The sequence below is a fragment of the Hylobates moloch genome, unplaced genomic scaffold (genome assembly GCF_009828535.3).
Source record: "Hylobates moloch isolate HMO894 unplaced genomic scaffold, HMol_V3 SCAFFOLD_2, whole genome shotgun sequence".
NCBI lineage: Eukaryota > Metazoa > Chordata > Mammalia > Primates > Hylobatidae > Hylobates > Hylobates moloch.
The window spans coordinates 90230532-90255419 of NW_026652277.1; the positions used below are offsets into that span (position 1 = coordinate 90230532).

General features: G+C 41.4%; 2 protein-coding genes across 4 annotated transcripts in view; one reads left to right on the forward strand and one right to left on the reverse strand.

The window, feature by feature from the left end:
* The window catches only part of SLC17A5 (solute carrier family 17 member 5), a 59578-nt gene that overhangs the window by 14887 nt on the left and 19803 nt on the right, over positions 1-24888 (forward strand). For all 3 annotated transcript variants that reach the window (XM_032153100.2, XM_058435163.1, XM_032153111.2), the window contains exons 4-8: positions 535-622; positions 2349-2435; positions 3539-3657; positions 17148-17306; positions 23919-24051. In XM_032153100.2, coding sequence (XP_032008991.2) covers positions 535-622; positions 2349-2435; positions 3539-3657; positions 17148-17306; positions 23919-24051 — 586 coding nt within the window. The remainder of the gene's footprint in view (positions 1-534; positions 623-2348; positions 2436-3538; positions 3658-17147; positions 17307-23918; positions 24052-24888) is intronic.
* Positions 20679-20958, reverse strand: LOC116474341 (small ribosomal subunit protein eS27-like; the record flags this gene model as incomplete). Its single annotated transcript, XM_032162741.2, has 1 exon — positions 20679-20958. A coding segment is annotated over one exon (264 nt), but the record flags the coding sequence as incomplete, so codon positions are not given.

Below are 24888 nucleotides of genomic sequence, written 5' to 3' on the forward strand. Positions count from 1 at the left end.
TTTTCAGTATCCCAAAGTATTAGCTCAGTATTTTTTAAAGTTATAAGTTAGTAATATTCCCTTTCATTCAGGTGATTAATAAAGTGAATGAGTAAAATTAACGTTGAGCATGATCCCTTTATGTCCTCACCCAGTACAATTATTTCAGATTTATTGTAACCCTTATCTTGTTGTCTTAAAACCAGTTCCAAAATCCATGAATCTTTGGGGAGTTTTACTTTTTTTTTTAAGAGATGGTGTCTCACTATGTTACCCAGGCTGATCTCGAACTCCTGGGCTCAAGCAATCCTCCTGCCTTGGCCTCCCAAAGTGCTGGGATTATAGGCATGAGCCACCACACCCAGTCCTCAAATTCTGAAAGTACTTCATTATAAGGTATTTTCACTTAACACTGTAAAAATATGTCACTTCGTGGAACCTGATTCTGGTTTGATTCTTATCCAGAAAATGCTTTCGTAGCAAAATACTTAACTTACTTTAAAGCATTAACAAAACTACCTTACATTTCATCAGAAATATGTTCCCTTCTCTCAGGGTGTTACATTTCCAGCCATGCATGCCATGTGGTCTTCTTGGGCTCCCCCTCTTGAAAGAAGCAAGCTTCTTAGCATTTCATATGCAGGTGAGATAACAATTATCAAATTTTGCTGTAACATGTTATGTATATATCAACTTTGGGGAAAAAGGGCCTGCATACCAGAATGATGCAATGTTGGATTGGATGCCCCTTTGGGGAGAACATTAAGTTTTGGTAGTATAACTTTATTACCAATTTTTCTCTTTGGCTCAACAACTTATAATAATGTGGCTTAATTGACTAATGTCATTTTCCCCATCTGCCATCATCTATTTCAAAGTATGTTGCCTTTTCAGCATAAAGCAATAGAGATGCTATTTTTTTTCTGTTTACTTTTTTGGGGTTTTAAAATTTTATTTTTGTTTGGAGATGCTTTTTAAAAAAAAAGAAAAAAAAAGGCCAGCAGCTAGAAAATTGAATGTTTTTGTCCTTAAATTGTGATTTCTGTTTTGATTAACTAATGAATGTATCATGATTCTCAACCCCTCTCTTCATGCATCTTTTTTCCTTTGCATCTTTATTTGCCATCATTTTGATCTACAGGTGAGATAACATGAGTTTTATATATGTGAATTATAATTTTACCAGATTGCATAAGAAATTCTAGCCTTTCTTTCATTGACTGAATTAAAATTTTTCCACCTGACTGCTTTCTAAATACAGTAGTTGAGAAAAGGCCTCTCTATGGTACTTTTAAGCTAAAATCTGAAGGATAAGAACAAACCATTCGTGCAGGGAGAAGAGTATTTCAGCCAATCAGAACAGCATGTACGAGGGTGCTCAGGCAAGAAATAACATAAGGGTTCAAAGAAGTGGAAAATTACTTTGGGTGGCTAGAACTCAGTGAGTAAGGAGGATGATGGCGTAAGATGAAGTTAGAAAAAGAGATAAGAGCTGGGTTATATCAGGTCTTACAGGCTACAGGAAAGAATGTAGATTGTTTTTTAAGAGGAAGGATTCAATTACATTTTAAGAAGATTATTCTTGCAGCTATGTGGAGATTGACAGGAGAAATCTGATGATAGGTTCAAGAACAAGTACTATCTAAGGTTCCCCTTTACCTGTTGAATAAATCCCAAACTCCTTGAACTAGGGGCAAGATTCTTTTACAGTCTTCACTACTTTGTTGCAGCTAGCCTTATATCTCTGGCAGATAGTGCCTAGCATGGAGTAGGTATTCAGTAACTGTTCAACTGTCCAACCTATTTTTCCAGCTTTATCTTCTTTTCCTTTCCTTTACCCAAATGAAGTTCCCAAGCCTATTGTCTGCTTTCCTACTTCCATTCCTTTGCTTGTCCTATTACACTACCTCTATATCTTTTTTCTAATCTTGCTTCTATGGGACCAAATTTTAGCCTTTTTTTTTTTTTTTTTTTTTTTTTTGAGACAGGGTCTCAGCCCAGGCTGGAGTGCAGTAGCACAATCGCCCCTCACTGCAGCCTCAACAGCTGAAGTGATCCTCCCACCTCAGCCTCCCAAGTAGCTAAGTAGCTGGTACTACAGGCATGCACCACCATCATGCCCAGATAATTTTTGTATTTTTAGTACAGGTAGGAGTTTGCCATATTGCCCAGGCTGGTCGCAAGCTCCTAGGCTGGTCTCAAACTCCTAGGCTCAGGTGATCCACCCGCATCAGCCTCCCAAAGTGTAGGGATTACAGGCATAAGCCACTGTACCCAGCCTGTTACCCATCCTCTGTAAGCAGTAGACCTGTCCTATCCTTGTTTCTCTCTCTCCAAAGTTTATAAAATAGTCTTATGTGTTGTTCTAGGAGCACAGCTTGGGACAGTAATTTCTCTTCCTCTTTCCGGAATAATTTGCTACTATATGAATTGGACTTATGTCTTCTACTTTTTTGGTAAGTTTAAAATTTTAACTAAATTATAATGTAATAATAGTAGCCTAATAATGTGTTAAAAATATATCTTCCAAATCACTGAACCACAGTTCTAAAACACTTTCTGATAACCTGTTTTTCAAGTTGGTATGATTTACTTGACCTATTTGAGTTATGAGCTGATGTTAGTTTTGGAATATTTCTCAGTAGAAATGACTATTGATCCTGGACTTAAATAGTACATTTGCTATCAAAAAATCACTATCTTGGGTATTTTGAAGTTCTTCTTAACCAAAGTAGGATGTTCTCACTTGGTAGTTTTAATGTTTTTTTTTTTTCTTTTTACTTAGTCCCAAGGCATTTTATTTCTTAATTTCTTTGGCAGCATGATACACATTTTTAATAAATTAGATTTTCACATAGACATGTCATGCAAGAAATATATCTGCAATCAAAATTTAAAAATCAACTAACAAAAACAGATACCTTTGGAAATATGTAGATTGTGGAAATGTATCTTCAAAAAGGTTTGTCTGGTAGACCCTGATAGGCAAAGTTGTGTGGTTAAAAGTTGTTTTCTTCTGGCTGGGCGCGGTGGCTGACACCTGTAATCCCAGCACTTTGGGAGGCCAAGGCGGGTGGATCACGAGGTCAGGAGTTCAAGACCAGCCTGGCCTACATGGTGGAACCCCATCTCTACTCAAAATACAAAAATTAGCCAGGCATGGTGGCACGTGCCTGTAGTCCCAGCTACTCAGGAGGCTGAGACAGTAGAGTTGCTTGAACCTGGCAGACGGAGGTTGCAGTGGGTCCAGATCACATCGCTGCACTCCAGCCTGTGCGACACAGCAAGACTCTATCTCAAAAAAAAAAAAAAAAAGAAAAAGAAAGTTGTTTTCTTCAAAATGTATAAGCAATAATACAGTTACAGCAATTATCCCATTAAATAATTGAGAGAAACTTGAAATTGAATCCAAACTGAAGTCAGTTTTACATTGAATTTATAGTTACATAATTTTTTCAAGACATGTAAAAATTGTTGTTGGTACATTCGAATTTTGTGTTTTTGTTTTGTTTTGTCACTTGGTACATTCTAATTTTATCTATTATTTTTCTATTTTAAGGTACTATTGGAATATTTTGGTTTCTTTTGTGGATCTGGTTAGTTAGTGACACACCACAAAAACACAAGAGAATTTCCCATTATGAAAAGGAATACATTCTTTCATCATTAAGAAATCAGGTATGGACTTCGACACATTTTAAAAATAATATCAGAAACTGTTTTTCTTCAGAATTAAGATATCAATTTTTAAAAATAGATATTTCTATTGTGCATGCTCTAGACAAAGTAGAATAAGCAAATGAAATAAATATCCAAAGTATTGTCTGGCTGGGTGCAGTGGCTCACACTTGTAATCCCAGTACTTTGGGGAGGTCTAGGTGGGAGGATCATTTGAGGTCAGGAGACTAGCCTAGTCAACATAGTGAGACCCTTTCTCTACAAAACATTTAAAATATTTTAAAATTTTTTTAAAATACATAAATATGAACAAAGTATTGTCTGAAGAATTTCAGTTCTTTCATTTTTTATAGAAAGTATAGTTTTATAAACTATAAAAAATATTTTTAAGTCATTTTAAAACCTTTTAGTGTAGTGATTATCAAATGAGTCTTAAGTTTGTTTTTTCCACTTGATTAGTAGAAAATAAAATGTGTTATTCATGAAAGGATTCTCATTCTGACCATTAGTTGTTAGAAAACCAACTAGTGTGTTTATACAGTTGTGCATCCCAAATCTGAAAATTCTAAATCCAAAATACTCTGAAATCCAAAAGTTTTTGAGAACCCACATGATGCTCAAAGGAAATGCTCATTGGAGCATTTTAGAGTTCAGATTTTTGGATTTTAAGATTTAGGATGCTTGGCCAGCCCTGATGGCTCACTCCTATAATCCCAGCACTTTGGGAGGTGAGACAGGCGGATTGCCTGAGGTTAGAAGTTTGAGATCAGCCCGGCCAACATGACAAAACCCCGTCTCTACTAAAAATACAAAAATTAGCTGGGCATGGTGGCACACACCTGTAGTCCCAGCTACTCGGGAGGCTGAGACAGGAGAATTCCTTGAACCCAGGAGGCAGAGGTTGCAGTGAGCTGAGATCGTGCCACTGCACTCCAGCCTGGGCAACAGAGCGAGACTCCATCTCAAAAAGAAAAACAAGATTTAGGATGCTTACTGGGAAGGTATGTGATACAAATATTCTAAAATCCAGAATCCAAAACACTTCTGGTTCCAAGCATTTCAGACAAGGGATATTGGACCTGTATCTATATTTTAAATGAGTGTCATTAAAGAAAGAGAACAGCACATTTATTATGATATAATATTATAATATGATATACATCTGTTTGCTCTTCTAGAGTAGGTCTTTAGAAAAAAATTTATATCTTATTAAAACCAGATTTCAATCACTTAATTGAGCACAAAGGCAAATCAGAAATAAAAATCTATCATAATTCAATATGCTAAATTCTCAAACCATGGAAACAAAATGTTTGCCTTTTGAGTAGAATAAAAGAACATGAAAACATTAGGAAAGATTAAAATATACACAGTTTGTTTTCAGCATTCTTATTGGCTTCAAAGTCACTTTATTAGTTTAAGAACATAAAATACTTAAAACTTTTCCTATTAAATTATCATGATTGATATTTTATTTTATTTTATTTTTTTTTTTTAGAGAGAGTTTCGCTCTCTCACCCAGGCTGGAGTGTAGTGGCACGATCTCGGCTCACTGCAACCTTCATCTCCCTGGTTCAAGCAATTCTCCTGCCTCAGCCTCCTGAGTTGCTAGGATTACAGGTGCATGCCACCACTCCCAGCTAATTTTTTGTATTTTTAGTAGAGATGAGATTTCACCGTATTGGCCAGGCTGGTCTCGAACTCCTGGCCTCAAGCGATCCTCCCACCTTGGCCTCCCAAAGTGCTGGGATTATAGGCGTGAGCCACTGCGCCTGGCCCAAGATTGATATTTTAAATATCTATATACAGTATAGCCAGGCAGTAAAATTAAAAATTTAGTCTTGGCTGGGCATGGTGATTTACGCCTGTAATCCCAGCACTTTGGGAGGCTAAGGCAGGCAGATTTCTTGAGCCCTGGAGTTCAAGACCAGCCTGGACAACATAGCAAGACCCCATCTCTAAAACGAAGAAAAAATGTACTCTTTAACATTTCTTTTTAAGTTTTTTTATTTTGCTATAAATGTCTCTACAAACAGCTGAACTTTAAGAATTATGACCTGTCTTGATCTTTGCCAAAGATTGGCAAAAACTTAGAAACAGAAGAAATCAGCACTGTAATAAAGTTTAACCAGGTGGAGAGCTCATATCCAAGGTTACTTGGGTCTGAGTCTTCCCAACAACAACAACAAAAAAATTAATACAAATAAAAAGAAAGTTTTAGCTGGGTGTGGTGGCACACACGTGCAGTTCCATCTCCTCAGGAGGCTGAGGCAAAGGGACTGCTTGAGACCAGCAGGTCAAGGTTGCAGTGAACTATGATAAGCCATTGCACTCCAACCTGGGCAACAGAGCAAGACCATGTCTCAAAAAAAAAAAGTTAAGTTACTTTGAAAGTTTAGAGTGCTACATGATGTTAATTGAGTTACCCACTTTTTCCCCTTAAGGAACAGGTAAAAAAATTTAACACATTATAAACAGATGTTGCCATGTAAAACTTGATATGTTTTGTCATTTTCTCAACATTGATGGGTAACAGCTTGCTTTCTTCAATATTTCATTTTTATCATGATCTTCCAGAACTTATAAAACTTTTGAGTTTGTTTAAATTTTTTAAAAAGCTTTCCCTTGGCCAGGGGTGGTGGCTCGCATCTGTAATCCCAACGCTTGGGGAGGCCAAGATGGAAGGATTACTTGAGCCCAGGAATTGAGACCAGCCTGGGCAACATGACGAGACCTCATCTCTACAAAAAATTTAAAAATTAGCCAAGCGTGACGTTACGCACCTGTAGTCCCAGCTACTCAACTTGCGAAGCAGGAGGAATGAGTGAGCCTGGGAAGTCCAGGGTATAGTAAGCTGCGTTTGTGCCACTGCACTCCAGCTTGGGAAACAGAGCAAGACCCTGTCTTAAAAAAAAAAAAAAAAAAAAAAAAACTTGCCCTACATTGATATGTGTCTTAATCTGTCCAAACTTAGGTTGTTTCTCCACACGCTTCAGAAAAAAGAATATTCAGAGGCAAGAGAGTTAGGAGGAGAAGCCCAGATTGCATTCTTTTTTTTTTTTTTTTTTTTTTTTTTTGAGTCTAGCTGAGTGCCCAGGCTGCAGTGCAGTGGCGCCATCACAGCTCAGTGCAGCCTCAACCCTACAGGTTCAAGCAGTCTTCCCACTTCAGCCTCTCGAGTAGCTGGGACTACAGGTGCACACCACCATGCCTAGCTAATTATTTTTTGTAGAGACGGAGTCTCCCTATGATGATCAAGCTGGTCTCAAACTGCTGGGCTTAAGGAGTCTTCCTGCCTTAGACTCCCAAAATGCTGGGATTACAGGCGTGAGTCACTGTGTACAACCAGACTGCATTCTTAAAGCACATGACGTTATAGTTGACAATGTCATCAAATGATGTGTTACATGAAGCTCCACCTTTAAATCTTGGACCCAAGAAATGTGCAGCATCTACTCATTCATTCTTTAAACTTTTTTTTTTTTGATACTTTACTATGACCTAGGTTCTTTGTCAGCTGAGGACTTAAAAATGAATAAGAGGAAAAAAATAAAACATGGTTCCTGTGGGGCCCGAGGTCTCCAGAGGGAGACAGACATGGATGGACAGAATTTCAATATAATGTAGCCTGCGTAATGCAGTGCTATAAGGTACAGGACATCTTTGGAACAGAGAAGGTGGCAGTCCTCAGCCAGCCCGGGGCAGATAGGAAAAGCTTCCTTGTGTTAGTGCCTTTTGGCCAAAGCCCATCAGGAACACACTTATAGTTGAACAAGTTGGGTTTCTTGGTTCGTTGCAGTGAGGAAGAAGGCACACTATGAAGAACCATGGGGCATCTCAGTGCAGAGCTGAGAGGAACTTGTTGCAGTTTAGACTTGCATTAGGGGACTTTGGGAAGGGTTTAAAGAATTAATATTTTGCTCTGGATTTGATAATTCTATGATGAATTTTTATCTAGAAGGTGGGGTAAAGCTGTGATTAGTAAGGGCACAGCAGTCACTCATATTAGCTAGGAGAGGAAGATGTTTCTCGTTTTTTAGTAGAGACGGGGTTTCTCCATGTTGGTCAGGCTGGTCTCAAACTCCCAACCTCAGGTGATCCGCCCGCCTTCGTCTCCCAAAGTGCTTGTATTACAGGTAGGAGCCACCACACCCGGCCTGACTGCTTTTTTTCTTTCTCACTTTCCTGAGAGAAAGAGTGGTATCTTCCAGAGAAAGAGTGACACCTTCTAGGAAGTGTGGCTGTTGGGTGTTGCTCTCGTGCATAAGGTAAAGGCAAAAAACAGCAGGAGGAGGAACAGGTGGAAGTCAGGTCACAGAGGGTCCTCTGTGCCTCCCTAAGGAGCTTAGCCTTTATCCTTTGGGCACTGGGATGCCATGAAGTATTTGTAAGCTCGAAGTGACAGAATCAGGTTTGCATTGTAGATAGCTTATGCTGGCAGTCATGTCGAAGGAGATCTGAGCTAGACAAGCAAGAGTTGCAGTTAGAATGTTTTCTCAGTTATCCAACCAAGAAAAAGTCAGTACTTATAGGTAGAAATGTGATTTCATTCTTACAATAAGTGGATTTTACAATTATGATGGCATATATAGTTCTAATTCTGATTCAGAAATTTCTACAAGAAGAGAAATAGGCTGGGTACGGTGGCTCACACCTGTAATCCCAGCACTTTGGGAGGCGAAGGCAGGTGGATCATGAGGTCAGGAGTTCGAGACCAGCCTGGCCAATATGGCGAAACTCCGTCTCTAGTAAAAATACAAAAATTAGCCAGGCGTGGTAGCGTGTACCTGTACTCCCAGCTATTTGAGAGGCTGAGGCAGAAGAATCACTTGAACCTGGGAGGTGGAGGTTACAGTGAGCCGAGATCGTACCACTGCACTCCAGCCTGGGCGACAGAGCAAGACTCTATCTCAAAAAAAAAAAAAAGAGAGAAATAAAAATCGTCATTGCACACTGCAGTTAAATTCAGAAGGACCATCTCATGACTAGTGAGTGCTTTAAGATCATCAGCTACTCCTCTATGTTGAAGATCTCCTTTTAATGAATTGTGGAAAGACATTACCACTTCACCCGTTGAAGTGTTCTTTCCTATATATCTGCTATTTTTGTTGTTCTTCTTCTTTCTTTCTGCTTTTTTTTTTTTTTTTTTTTTTGAGATGGAGTTTCGCTTTTGTTGCCCTGGCTGGAGTGCAATGGCGCAATCCCGGCTCACTGCAACCTCCACCTCCTGGGTTCTAGTGATTCTCCTGCCTCAGCCTCCCAAGTAGCTGGGATTACAGGCATGCACCACCACACCTGGCTAACTTTTTGTATTTTTAGTGGAGACAGGGTTTCTGCATGTTGGTCAGGCTGGTCTCGAACTCCCAACCTCAGGTGATCTACCAGCTTTGGCCTCCCAAAGTGCTGGGATTACAGGCGTGAGCCACCGCGCCCGGCTTCTTCTTCTTTTCTTAATTCCGAGGATATCATGGGGTTTTCTTGTTTGGTTGGTTCTGGGTTTGTTTTTTTGTTTTTGTTTTTGTGTTGTTTTGTTTTTGTTTTGTTTTTTGACACAAGGTCTGGTTCTATTGCCTAGGCTGGAGTGCAGTAGCATGATCTCGGCTCACTGTAGCCTCCCTCCACCTCCCGGGTTAAGCCATCCTCCCACCTCAGCCTACCAAGTAGTTGGAATGACAGGTGTGTACCACAAAGCCTGGCTAATTTTTGTATTTTTTGTAGAGACAGGGTTTTGCCATGTTGCCCAGGCTGGTCTTGAACTTGTGAGCTCAAGTGATCTGCCCACCTCAGCCTCCAAAGTGCTGGGATTACAGGCATGAGCCACCATGCCCAGCCTGAAGATAGCATGTTTTGTAACTGTTTTACTTCTCCTTTATGCCTTTTAGGAAGAGTATACAATTTTGCAGCATTGCGAAGCAAATCAAATGGGGAGCTTGGTTTGAATATTTAGTTGTCAAATTAAGACAGAAATTAAGAGCGTTTTTTACATGTAACTTTGCTAAATCAATTTGCTGTTACTTGCATTTGACAAGAAAATTTTTTTTAAATGGCATATTAGAAGATATTCAAGTATTTGTTGAGTGATCTTACCCTCTATATTTCACACATTTCATGACAAATAATTTTTATAGTTTGTCCTTTTCTGTTTCAACTTATATGTAAAAAAAGTTGATTGAGCTATTATTAGAAATTCGATGATACATTCTGTACACAAGATTCAGGATCTCATTGATTTTTCCTTCACAAATTCCATTATCATTTAAATCTCCAAAGTATATTTGCTTTCAAAATGTTGGCTGAGCAAATGATCTGGGCAATTTTAAATTTTTTTGCCCATATGTATTTTCCTTTTTGGGGGGTGGGGGTGGGAAGTACAGAGTCTCCCTCTGTTCCCCGAGCTGAAGAGCAGTGGCACTATCTATAGCTCATTGCAACCTCTGCTTCACGGGTTCAAGTGATTCTCATGCCTCAGCCTCCCGAGTAGCTGGGATTACATGCATACACCACCATTCCCGGCTAATTGTTTATATTTTTAGTAGAGCCAGGGTTTCAATCTGTTGGCCAAGTTGGTCTCGAACTCCTGGCCTCAAGTGATCCACCTGCCTTGGCCTCCAAAGTGCTGGGATTACAGGTGTGAGTCACCACGCCCAGCCACGCATATATATTTTCTTTTATCAGCGATGGTGTTTTAGAATAATGTAGCCCTCTAATAAGAACTTTCAGGACCAGGTGCAGTGACTTATGCCTGTAATCCCATCACTTTGGGAGGCCTAGGTGGAAGGATCACTTGAGCCCGGGGGTTAGAGACCTGCCTGGGCAACATAGGGAGACCCCATTTCTACAAAAAATTTAAAAATTACCTGGTGTGGTGGCACATGCCTGTAGTCTCAGCTACTCAGGAGGCTGAGGTGAGAGGATCACTAGAGCCCAGGAGGTCGAGGTTGCAGTAGCTGTGATCGCGCCTCTGCACTCCAGCCTGCACAAAAGAGTGAAACCCTGCCTCAAAAAAAAAATGGCAGGCACCGTGGCTCACCCCTGTAATCCCAGCACTTTCGAGACAGGTGGATCGCCTGAGGTTAGGAGTTCTAGACCAGCCTGCCCAACGTGGTGAAACCCTGTCTCTACTAAAAATACAAAAATTAGCTGGGCATGATAGCAGGCGCCTATAATCCCAGCTGCTCAGGAGGCTGAGTGAGGAGAATTGCTCGAATCCGGGAGGCAGAGGCTGCAGTGAGTTGAGATCGCGCCACTGCACTCCAGCCTGGGCAACAGAGTGAGATTCCTTCTCAAAAAAAAAAAAATGCTTTCATAATTTTTAATTTTTTGCCAACAATTAGAAATTAGATATGATGAAGCCATTGAGAGTATGTGTTTACATTGCTTGATTGGCAAGATAGTAGTGTGTTAGAAACAATAGCAAGATAATAATTTCTAGATCCAGAACATCAAAAAAAGCTGTTTTGTACCTTCTTAAGCCCAACCTTGTGCTGTCCCCACGTGGCTGTTATATTTTTAATTTAACTGATTTAATTAAAAATTTAGTTTTGGCCGGGCACGGTGGCTCACACCTGTAATCCCAGTACTTTGGGAGGCTGAGGCGGGCTGATCACTAGGTCAAGAGATCAAGACCATCCTGGCCAACATGGTGAAACCCCATCTCTACTAAAAATACAAAAATTAGCCAGGCGTAGTGGCATGCGCCTGTAGTCCCAGCTACTCAGGAAGCTGAGGCAAGAGAATCACTTGAACCTGGGAGGCGGAGGTTGCAGTGAGCCGAGATCATGACACTGCACTCCAGCCTGGTGACAGAGCGAGACTCCATCTCAAGAAAAAAAAAAAAAGAATTAGTTCTGGCCAGGCGTGGTGGCTCACGCCTGTAATCCCAGCACTTTGGAAGGCCAAGGTGAGCAGATCACCTGAGATCAGGAGTTCAAGACCAGCCTGGTCAACTTAGTGAAACCTTGTCTCTACAAAAATACAAAAATTAGCCAGGCATGACAGTGAGTGCTTGTAATCCCAGCTACTCGGGAGGCTGAGGTGGGAGAATCACTCGAACCCAGGAGGCGGAGGTTGTAGTGAGCCGAGATCGCTCCACTGAACTCCAGCCTGGGCAACAGAGCAAGACTCCGTCTAAAAATAAAAAAATTTAGTTATTCAGTCACACATATGTCACACATATGACAAGGGTTTTGTTTCACTTCATTTTCTTTCATCAACCTGTTAGAAGGACAAGATTTAATAACCGCATGTAACTACTGGTTACCCTGTGGACAATGTGCATATAGAACATTTCCATCATCATGGAAAGTTCTATTGGACAGCACTACCTTCAACTCTTGAAGGATTTTTTTATAAATGTCTGCTAGATACTCGGATAGTTTCTCCTAGTAACATTTGAAAATTCATCTTTAACTTGAAAGTTTTTATAAATGAAGACTTTCCCCCTGAAATATAACTTGTAATGTGGAAATACTGTAAGTTGATCTTACAATTCATATTGGGAGAACAGAAAACTGTTGTGTTGTACCTAGGTTACAAATGAACACTAAGCTGGAATACATACATTTCACGTTCTTCTTTCTAAGCCTCTAACCCTGTGGGCCTTGTATTTGTTTGATAAGCAGCTATTGAGAACCTGCCATGTGTAGGGCTCATCTTGGTTGGGTGATTGTCCAAAAACATCAGATTATCAAAAACTCAATTAATATTTATAGGTTGTAAAAACATACCACTGTGACTAAAATTAAATATTTCTTATTTCAGGTTATATTTCCAAGAGGTAGGATACATTCTTCAGAATATATTCAGTTTTCAGAGATCAAATACATTTACGCTTGTACCTTTCAGCATAAAAGAATGATTTCACTTCCTTTGTGGATTTCAAAGCCATATAAAAAGAGCTATGTTCCAAATTCCTGCAAACTCTAAAATCCTCTCTGCCCTGAGCTTTTCAATCAAGAAGGATAAGGGCAGACTTTTTAAAAACTAATCTCTACAGCAGTGGGTCCCAAACTTGCTGCGCATTGAAATCACCCAGGGATCTTCAAAAACTAGGGATACTTACCTCCCACCCTCCCACAACCTATTTAATTGGTCTGTGGTGTGACCTTGGTCTCGGTGTTTTTAAGGCTCCCCTGGATGATTCTTATATGCAGCAAAGTTTGGGAACCCACTGCTCTATAGAATCACCAGTGAAGCCTTTTAAAACTTAGATTCCTTGGCCCTACACTCAGAGTTTTTTTGCTTTACTTGTTTTTATTTTGTTTATTCAATAGGCAGAGAGTAGAACACAGGCCCCTATAATTGTAAAGTATAGCTGGAGTTGAAAACCACTGCTGTAAAAGAATCAATGTTCTCTCTCCTTCTCTTTCCCTATATCTGTACATCTTTGATCATATTAAAAAATACAACCTGGCTCACGCTTATAATCCCAGCACTTTGGGAGGCCGAGGCGGGCGGATCACGAGGTCAGGAGATCGAGACCACGGTGAAACCCCGTCTCTACTAAAAATACAAAAAAATTAGCCGGGCGTGGTGGCGGGCGCCTGTAGTCCCAGCTACTCGGAGAGGCTGAGGCAGGAGAATGGCGTGAACCCGGGAGGCGGAGCTTGCAGTGAGCCGAGATCGCACCACTGCACTCCAGCCTGGGCGACAGAGCAAGACTCCGTCTCAAAAAAAATAAAAAAAAAATACAACCAAGCGCAATGGCTCACTGGCTCACGCCTGTAATCCCAGCACTTTGGGAGGCCGAGGCTGGTGGATCACCTGAGGTCAGGAGTTCGCCACCAGCCTGGCCAACACGGTGAAACCCCGTCTCTACTAAAAATACAAAAATCAGCCGGGGTGGCGGCGGGCGCCTGTAATCCCAGCTACTTCGGAGGCTGAGGCAGGAGAATCGCCTGAACCTCAGAGGCAGAGGTTGCAGCGAGCCAAGATCACGCGACTGCACTCCATCCTGGACAACAGAGCAAGACTCCATCTCATAAATAAATAATAATTTTAAAAAATTTGTAATTAAAAAACACAAGAGCATATCTACAAAGATGTCAAATAAAAAGTCCATATGAAAAAGGCCAGAAGAAGGTTGGGCAATACTGGTTCTTCCTCTTTTTAAAATAACAGCAACTGTGAACTCTGAAGGCAGAAACATAGATTGCTCTTGCTTTTGAGAAAAACAACAGTCTTAGTGTATAGGAAATACAAAAATCTGATGCCCTAAATCGGTGGTATCCAAGCTTTCTTGATCATGCAAGAATCAATAAACAGGTGGGAGGCTCACAATCTGAATGTATGTGTGTGTATATATATATATATATTTTTTTTTTTCTTTTTAGACGGAGTGTTGCTCTGTCGCAAAGCTGGAGTACAGTGGTGTGATCTCAGCTCACTGCAACATCCGCCTCCTGAGTTCAAGCGATTCTCCTGCCTCAGCCTCCCGAGTAGCTGGGATACAGGTCACGCCACCACATCCAGCTAATTTTTGTATTTTTAATAGAGACGGGGTTTCACCATGTTGGCCAGGATGGTCTTGATCTCTTGACCTCGTGATTCGCCTGCCTTGGCCTCCCAAAGTGCTGGGATTACTGGCGTGAGCCACCACGCCTGGCCATATATTTATTCTTAAGTTATCTATATGTACTATGATACTTATGTATATCATAAAATATATACACAAATAGACTTTTTAAAGGATGGATAGATGAAATAAACAGAATATACATAAAATTTATATCTTAATAGAAAAAAACTTTTTTGCTATAACTTAAAAATTACAAATAATTTGTTGTTTTTTTTTTTTTTGAGACGGAGTCTCGCTCTCTCGCCCAGGGCGGGAGTGCAGTAGCGTGATCTCAGCTCACTGCAACCTCCGCCTTCCGGGTTCAAGCAATTCTCATGCCTCAGACTCTTAACCAGCTGGAATTACTGCTGCGCACCACCACACCCGGCTAATTTTTGTATTTTTAGTAGAGACAGGGTTTCACCATGTTGCCCAGGTTGGTCTCGAACTGTTGGCCTCCAGTTATCTGCCCGCCTCGGCCTCCCAAAGTGCTAGAATTACAGGCGTGAGCCGCCATGCCCAGCCATAATTTGTTAATATAATAATGTTTAAAGGGGGCAACGTGTTTGACTACGTTATAGTTAATGATCTGCCATTGTTTTGCTTGGTGAAGTAGCTGACAAAGGACTCATCAAGAAAAGTGGCAGCTCGGCCGGGTACGGTGGCTCACGCCTGTAATCCCAGCACTTTGGGAGGCTGAGGCGGGCAGATCACGAGGTCAGGAGATCGAGACCATCCTGGCTAACACGGTGAAACTCTGTCTCTACTAAAAATACAAAACATTTGCCGGACATGGTGGCACGTGCCTGTGGTTCCGCTACTCAGGAGGCTGAGGCAGGAGAATCACTTGAACCCGGGAGACGGAAGTTGCAGTGAACCGAAATCACGCCACTGCAATCCAGCCTGAGCAACAGAGTGAGACTCCATCTCAAAAAAATAAATAAATAAAAATAAAAGATACTTAAAATAAATCACTTACGCTGGGGGCAGTGGCTCACACCTGTAATCCCAGAACTTTGGGAGGCTGAGGCAGGCAGATCACTTCAGGTCAGGAGTTCGAAACAAGCCTGGCCAACATGGTGAAACCCCACCTCTACTAAAATACAAAAATTAGCCAGATGTGGTGGTGCACACCTGTAATCCCAGCTACTTGGGGGGCTGAGGCCAGAGAATCGCTTGAACCCGGGAGGCAGAGCTTGCAGTGAGCTGAGATCGCACCACTGCACTCCAGCCTGGGCAATAGAGCAAGACTCCATCTCAAAAAAAATACATAGGCCAGGTGTGGTGGCTTACGCCTGTAATCCCAACACTTTGGGAGGCCAAGGCAGGCAGATCACCTGAGGTCAGGAGTTCAAGACCAGCCTGGCCAACATAGTGAAACCTTGTCTCTACTAAAAATACAAAAATTAGTCAGGTATGGTGGTACATGCCCATAGTCCCAGCTACTCATGAGGCTGAGGCAGGAGAATCCAGCTTGAACTGGGGAGGCAGAAGTTGCAGTGAGCCGAGATCACGCCGCTGCACTCCAGCCTGGGTGACAGAGCAAGACTCTCTTAAAATAAAATAAAATAGTACTTAAACTGCAATATGCTATAATACTCTGAGGGCAAACAAACAAGTGAGGATGCCATTATTAACCCCTCTGAAATGGGGGACTCATACAATTTGTAATCACCTGACATACTCCAGGGCCAACATATTTATTAAATATTAATAGAGTGTTTTTTTATTTTTAGAATAAAAATGAGTAAAAATAGAAATAAATAGAAATATGTCTTTCCTCACCCCAGCAGATCATCTTGCATACCCCATGGTGCTTTTCCCTGCCTTAAAGACCACTACTGCATATGGCTGCATACAGAAACCTTGTATTGCCTAATTCTTATGATCATTTCAATTGAATAAAGATTGGATAATTAAACATGAATTCTTTTTTTTTTTTTTTTTTTTTTTTTGAGACAGAGTCTCGCTCTGTCACCCAGGCTGGAGTGCAGTGGCGCGATCTCGGCTCACTGCAAGCTCCGCCTCCCGGGTTCACGCCATTCTCCTGCCTCAGCCTCTCCGAGTAGCTGGGACTACAGGCGCCCGCCACCACGCCCGGCTAATTTTTTGTATTTTTAGTAGAGACGGGGTCTCACCGTGGTCTCGATCTCCTGACCTCGTGATCCGCCCGCCTCGGCCTCCCAAAGTGCTGGGATTACAAGCGTGAGCCACTGCGCCCGGCAATTAAACATGAATTCTAACAGGACCTTCCAATCTCTTTCCTTTACCCTTATGTCAACCTCTGAATTTGACTATGAAACTATATTTTAGAAATAGAGAATTCAGGCCGGGCACAGTGGCTTACGCCTGTAATCCCAGCACTTTGGGTCGGATCACTTCTAGTCAGGAGTTCAAGATCAGCCTAACCAACATGGCGAAACCCCGTTTCTACTAAAAATGCAAAAATTAGCCAGGCATGGTGGTGTATGCCTATAATCCCAGCTACTTGGGAGGCTGAGGCAGGAGAATCACTTGAACCCAGGAGGCAGAGGTTGCAGTGAGCCGAGATTGTGCCATTGCACTCCAGCCTGGGCAACAAGGGTGAAACTCCGTCTCAAAAAAGAAATAAATAGATAAATCAATGCTGCAGGTGACTTCTGACATTCATAAAGAATGTTTAGGGTTGACATTATAGCTCTATGAATACGTTTTTACTTTTTCCTCTAATCTGAATCATGGACTTTCTAGTTAATATATTTTTTAAAAAATCAAACAATTAAATATTTATCATGTATTTTGCTATTTAATATTTCAAAGGAGTTGATTTAAAACTTTGGAATTTACTAATTAAGGTGATATTCTGTATGAATTCTGGATAGAGTTTTAGCTGTACGGTACAGATCTAAGCATTAACATAGCCGTAGTTTATCCTAATTATTCCTGTTTTCTTCAGCTTTCTTCACAGAAGTCAGTGCCGTGGGTACCCATTTTAAAATCCCTGCCACTTTGGGCTATTGTAGTCGCACACTTTTCTTACAACTGGACTTTTTATACTTTATTGACGTTATTGCCTACTTACATGAAGGAGATCCTAAGATTCAATGTTCAAGAGGTAAGAAAAAATAATCATCTGCTTCTTATATATATAGTATAAGACCATACACAGAATTTGTTCTCATCTATTTAAAATTCAGTTATTTTGTATCTTCCATTTTACTCTGCTGTCCTAAATTTCAGAGATTCTTATGCATCAAAGGACTATCAAGAAAATGAAAAACAACCCACTGAATGGGAGAAAGCATTTATAAATCAAACATCTGATAAGGGTCTAGTATCCAGACATATTAAGAATTCTTACAATTCAATAATAAAAAGACAACTCAGTTTTTAAAAGGACTTGAATACGAATACACATTTTCCCAAAGTTACACAGATGGCTAATAAGCACATCTAAGCATGCCCGACATCAGGCTGGGTGTAGTGGCTCACGCCTGTAATCCTACCACTTTGGGAGGTCAAGGCAGGTGGATCACTTGAGGCCAGGCATTCGAGACCAGACTGGGCAACATGGTGAAACCCTGTCTCTGTTAAAAATACAAAAAAAGCCAGGCGCGGTGGCTCACGCCTATAATCCCAGCACTTTGAGAGGCCGAGGCAGGCAGATCACCTGAGGTCAGGAGTTCGAGACCAGCCTGACCAACATGGAGAAACCCCATCTCTACTAAAAATACAAAATTAGCCAGGTGTGGTAGTGCATGCCTGTAATCCCAGCTACTCAGGAGGCTGAGGCAGGAGAATTGCTTGAACCCGGGAAGCGGAAGTTGTGGTGACCTGGGATCAAGCCATTGCACTCCAGCCTGGGCAACAAGAGCGAAAGTCCATCTCAAAAAATAATAATAATAACACAAAAATAATCCCAGCACTTTGGGAGGCTGAGGCAGAAGGACTGCTTGAGCCCAGGAGTTCGAGACCAGACTGGATAATACAGCAAAACCATCTCTACTAAAAATACAAAACAAAATTAACCGGGCATGGTGGTATACACCTGTAATCCCAGCTACTAGGGAGGCTGAGGCACGAGAATCTCTTGAACCCAGGAGGCAAAGGTTGCAGTGAGCTGAGATCATGCCCCTGCACTCCAGCCTGGGCAGCAGAACAAGACTCTGTCCCAGGAAAAAAAAAAAAATACTAACAAGGCTGACTGCACAACCGCATTGGCTGCATGGACTTACCTGCTTTAAAAACTATTAAAGTGAATCCTCAGTCACTCACATTCCAAAGTATACTATAAACATTGGCCTGGCTATGTGGACCAAACCTTAAAACTTCAGGCAGCTAAGCTGTGAAGAACTCCTCTGTCTACTTCTGAAAAACAAGATCACTATATAGAAATATATCCACAAATTGCACTGACAGAAGTTAAATTGAAATTAGGCTTTGGCAATATCATGGGACGGATTCATTGTGAGCAATCTTATTTTTCCCAAGTTCTCTGTTAACAGAGCCTGATTATAATCTACTACTACATTTCAACTATAAAGTGGGGCTGATTTTTAAAAAAGAAAAAAATAAATAATATACTACTACAGTGATTAATTGCATTCAACTGTGCATTGAAAGATTAATTTGGTAATTATCATTTGGGGTAAAACTGAGATCCACAGGAAGATTAAAAATAGCAAATCCAGCCGGGCCTGGTGGTTCACACCTGTAATCCCAGCACTTTGGGAGGCCGAGGTGGGCAGATCACTTGAGGTCAGGAGTTCGAGGCCAGCCTGGCCAACATGGTGAAACCCCATCTCTACTAAAAATATAAAAATTAGCCAGGCATGGTGGCAGGCACTTGTAGTCCTAGCTACTCGAGACGCTGAGGCAGGAGAATCGCTGGAACCCAGTAGGCAGAGGTTGCAGTGAGCTGAGGCCATGCCATTGCACTCCAGCCTGGGCAACAGAGCAAGACTCCATCTCAAAAAAAAAAAAAAAGCAAATTCTCAAAATCATATTAACAAAATCTCTTATTTTACTTATAAAGTATATTTAAAGATTACTACACTGATGTTTCTATTTGAGATTTTCCAGGAAAAACTATGTATGGAAGAAATAAAATATCAATAGAGTAATTAATGTTGTGTACTTTATTTTATTTATTTATTTTTTTGAGATGGAGTCTCGCTCTATCACCCAGGCTGGAGTGCAGTGGCACGATCTTGGCTCACTGCAAGCTCCACCTCTCGGGTTCACGCCATTCTCCTGCCTCAGCCTCCCGAGTAGCTGGGACTACAGGCACCCACCACCATGCCGGGCTAATTTTTTGTTGTTGTGTACTTTAAAACAGGGATCTTTTATCTTGCATTTTCATAGGCAAAAAGGTTTATCTTAATTAAAATTAAAAGAAATGTGAATAAAGGACCTTCTTTCAGTCTGTAAAATAAAAAGAAATGTGAATAGAGTTTGAAAATAATTCTATAATTATATAGCCCATTTTTTAATGGATTTTTTTCTTGAAAATCAATGTATTACATTCATGAAATGGCCTAGGTGTTTTTGTTTTTGTTTTTTTTAAATAGTAGAGATGGGGTTTCCCATTGTTGTCCAGGTTGGTTTCATACTCCTGAGCTCAAATGATCCTCCTGCCTCAGCCTCCCAAAGTGTTGGGATTACAGGCGTGAACCACCCTGCCTGGCCATCAAATGGCCTTTGTTCAAAATAAAGTTTGCTTTGAGAAGCATGGTGCAGGCATGCCTCCTTTTATTGCACTTTGCTTTATTATACTCTGCAAATACTGTATTTTTTATTAATTAAAGATTTGTGCTAACCCTGCATGGAGCAAATCTGTTAGCCTCATTTTTCCAACAGCATGTGCTCACTTCAGGGCTCTTGATCCTTGATGTTAGTGTTGTAATTGTTTGGGGGCACCATAATCCTTCCCCATAAAAGATGGCAAACTTAATAAATGTTGAGTGTCTTCTGACAGCTCTGCCAACCAGCCATTACCCCATCTCTTTCCTTCTCCTTGAGCTTCCCTATTCCCTGAGACACAACAATATTGAAATTAGGCTGGTTAATAACCCTACAGTGGCCGGGCGCAGTGGCTCATGCACCTAGCACTTTGGGAAGCCAAGGCAGGCGGATTGCCTTTGCTCAAGAGTTCGAGACCAGCCCGAGCAACATGGTGAAATCTCATCTCTACTAAAATACAAAAGAAGTTAGCCAGGCGTGGCAGCTCGTGCCTGTAATCCCAGCACCTGGGGAGACTGAGGCAGGAGAATTCCTTGAACCTGGGAGGCAGAAGTTGCAGTGAGCCAAGATCACAGCACTGCACTCCAGCCTGGGTGACAGAGCAAGACTCCGTCTGTACAGAAAAACAAAATAAATAACCCTACAATGGCCTGCAAGTATTCAAGTGAAAGCAAGAGTCACATATCTCTCATTTTTTTAAATCTTTTATCTAAAATGTGTTTATTGAGATGGTTTTCCACTCATCTTGATTCAGAGTGCTCTTAGGGCTGCTTCCTGCTGAAGGAACATCCTTCCATAAGCCTTGCTTTTTCTTCTGTAGGCTGGCAGAGGACAATGGAGCACCCAACACACAAAACTACTCTTTGTGCATGAGTAAAGACCGTGGTGATTTTATAGCATCCTGGGCGCTTCACATCCATGAAATAGGAATTGGTGCTCTGCACCAGGCATTTCTTCTTGTGTTTCCTCTTCTCCTCTTCTGGAGAGGGATGGAGGAGATATTTTGCAAGAGGTGTGTTCTCATGGGTAGGTCGTCACCACCAGAAACATTTTATTTTATTTTATTTTATTTATTTTATTTTATTTTATTTTATATTTTATTTTATTATTTTATTTTATTTTATTTATTTTATTTTATTTTATTTATTTTATTTTATTTATTTTATTTTATTTTATTTTATTATTTTATTTTAATTTATTTTATTTTAAGACTGAATCTTGCTCTGTCACCCAGGCTAGAGTTCAGTGGTACGACCTCAGCTCACTGCAACCTCCACCTCCTGAGTTCAAGCGATTCTCCTCTGTCAGCCTCCCAAGTACCTGGGATTTCGGGTGTGTGCCACCACACCTGGCTAAATTTTTTATTTTTATAGAAACATGGTTTTACCATGTTGGCCAGGCTGGTCTCAAACTCCTGACCTCAAGTGATCCCTTTGCCTTGGCCTCCCAAAGGTCTGGGATTACAGACGTGAGCCAACACGCCTGCAAAAAAATTGGAATCAATTTTTTTAAATAAATGAATACAAGGGATCATATCCTTGAAGAGAAAACTTAACAACTGTGGAAGATGCCTGTGGAATGTATAAATGCTGAAGACTTTAGTGTATTTAGGTTGTTGCCCAGGCTGGAGCACAGTGGCGCAATCTTGGCTCACTGCAACCTCCGCCTCTCGGGTTCAAGCGATTCTCCTGCCTCGGCCTCCCGAGTAGCTGGGATTACAGGCATCCACCACCACACCTAATTTTTGTATTATTAGTAGAGACGAGGTTTCACCATGTTCACCAAGCTGGTCTCAAACTCCTGACCTCAGGTGATCCACCTGCCTTGGCCTCCCAAAGTGCTGGGATTACAGGCATGAGCCACCGTGCCTGGCCGGCAGTTTTTAACATTGCAACTTGAAGTGGAAAAATTACTAACTGTGAAGAATTATCAACCTTATCCCACCAGGAAACAAAATCAAGATCAGAAAATTCACTTCTCTGATTTACTACAGCTTATTCTTTTTTATTCTCCTACTAATATTTTGAAACCATTTATTCTTACACAGGATTTTGCCACAGATAATGATATATGTGATCCCACTGTGCAGAAGTCTAAATGGAATGAAGTGGGGTTTTTTTCTTGTTTTTTGTTTTTTTTTCTTTCTGAGACAGAGTCTTGCTCTGTCACCCACGCTGGACTGCACCAGAGCAATCTTGGCTCACTGCAACCTCCACCTCCCAGGTTCAAGCGATTCTTCTGCCTCAGCCTCCCAAGTAGCTGGGATTACAGTCATGTATCACGATGCCCAGCTAATTTTTTGTATTTTTAGTAGATACAGGGTTTCGCCATGTTGGCCAGGCTGGTCTTGAGCCCCGTCCTCAAGTGATTCTCCCTCCGCAGCCTCCCAAAGTGCTGGGATTACAGGCATGAGCCACTGTGCCCAGCCAAGCTTTTTTTTTTTTTTTTAAAGGAAGTAGAATAGGCAATGCTTGGTGATTGGACGTGAAATATGAGGGAAAAGAAACCATCAAGAAAGATTCCCAGAGGCCAGGCGCGGTGGCTCATCCCTGTAATCCCAGCACTTTGGGAGGCTGAGACGGCCAGATCACTTGAAGTCAGGAGTTCGAGATCAGCCTGGCCAACATGGCGAAACTCCGTCTCTACTAAAAATACAAATTAGCCGGGCGTGGTGACACACGCCTGCAATCCCAGCTACTCAGGAGGCTGAGGCAGGAGAATTGCTTGAACCTGGAAGGTGGAGGTTGCAATGAGCCGAGATCACGCCACTGCACTCCAGCCTAGGCAACAGAGCAAGACTCTGTCTCAAAAGAAAAAAAAAAAACAACTCTCCAGTTCTGTTAAAAATAAACGTGTGTGTGTGTGTGTGTAGTAAATGAACATGTAATGCACTTTTGAGTTATGGTTTTACTGGGCACCGATCTTTTAAAAGCAAAATGTGGCCTAGGTTCTTTAATAGATAAATTGTAAGAAAAAAATGAATGGAAGGGAACTTACAGATTTAAAGAGACATAAAAGGCAAATCAAAAAAATTTTAATGGCCAAGACTAAACTGAAGTGTCTAGGGATGTACATTTGGGTGATGTAACTACAAATAAAAGTGAGTACATGATTACTATACACCAAAACGAGGTTAATGTTTATTTAAGGGGGGAGGAAGGGGGCTGTGATAGGACTAGGACCATGAAGGGTCTTCTGGCGAGGCTGGCAAAGTTCTATTTGTTGACCTAGATGGTCATTAGAAAGACTCAGGAGGCCAGGCGCAGTGGCTCATGCCTGTAATCCCAGTACTTTGGGAGGCCAAGGCGGGTGGATCACAAAGTCAGGAGTTCAAGACCAGCCTGGCCAAGATGGTGAAACTCCGTCTCTAATAAAAATACAAAAATTAGCCAGGTGTGGTGGCAGGCGCCTGTAACCCCAGCTACTCAGGAGGCTGAGGCAGGAGAATCACCTGAACCCAGGAGGCAGAAGTTGCAGTGAGCCGCGATCACACCCCTGTACTCCAGCCTGAGCGACAGAGTAAGACTCCGTCTCAAAAAAAAAAAAAAAGAATGATTCATTAAGCTATGTTTGACTTATGTGGTTTTCTGCATCTGCGTTTTATTTTATAGTAAAAAAAATTATTTTAAATAAATAAGTGAGAATGGAAGATGAAAATGTTCAGTAGGGAGAATCCATAGGCTAACAGGAAGGCTTGTCTTCTCCCACAACCCAAATCCCAGAGAAACAGTCAAGATTACCCGAAGCAGACAGGACTAGGGCAAGCCTTATTCCCTCTGAGACAGACTCTTAGGGACTGCCTTGGACTGAACCCTATAATCCTTCTGAAAGCCAGACTTACTTACTGTAATTATATTAAAAAATTAACAACATATTGCTATGCATTTCCTTTGCTTTCGATTGGTGGTCATTGGCTGTGATGAATGTGTATGTTTTGTTTTTTTCTCTCACTGTAATTAATCCTGTATCTTCTTATTCCTTCCAGAATGGGTTTTTGTCTTCATTGCCTTATTTAGGCTCTTGGTTATGTATGATCCTGTCTGGTCAAGCTGCTGACAATTTAAGGGCAAAATGGAATTTTTCAACTTTATGTGTTCGCAGAATTTTTAGCCTTATAGGTAAGTGAAGCAAATCAGGTTTTGTTTTGCTTTACAGTTATTTACCATGTTTACAGTTATTGGAGATAGGAAAACAAAGTGTGTTTCCCAGTTTTACACAGTTAACACAATACTCAACACAGAACACTTCGCTCTGATCACCAAAATGTTTGTGGGGATTTCTGCCTACACATAACCAGTTCTGCAGCGGACACCAGCTAGGTATCCTGTAATTCAGTTCTGACACTGTCCAGCTGGCGGTAGCATCAGATCCTATAGGTTGAGGGCTCAGTTCCACAAGACCGCCCCCCTATTTCGGATACCAATCACAAGTCCCAGCTTGTGACCTCTGCTTCTGACTGACCGGCTATAAATCAGGGTTCCCATGACTCTCTTGTCAAGTTCAGTTAATCTGCTAGAGCATCTCAGAGAACTCAGAGAAACACTTTATTTTATGTTTACCCACTTATTAGAAAGGGTATTGCAAAGGATATAGATGAACAACCAGATGGAAAAGCCGCATAGGGCAACATATGTGGGACCGAGTAGGGAGTTTTCATGCCCTCTCCTGGAACACCACCCTCCAAGAACCCCGACCTCAAAAGTTCATCCAAACCCTGTCCCTTTGAGTTTGTATGGAGACTTCGTTAAATGGGCATGATTGATTAAATCATTGGCCATTGGTGACTGACTCAACCTTCAGCCCCTCTCCCCTCTCTGGAGTTTGGGGGTGGTGCCAAAAGTCCCAGACCTCTAATCTAGCCACCATCCTGAAGCTGTATGGGGACCCCCAGCCACCAGTTGTCTCATTAGCATACAAAAGACACTGTTACCACTCCAGAAATTCCAAAAGTTTTA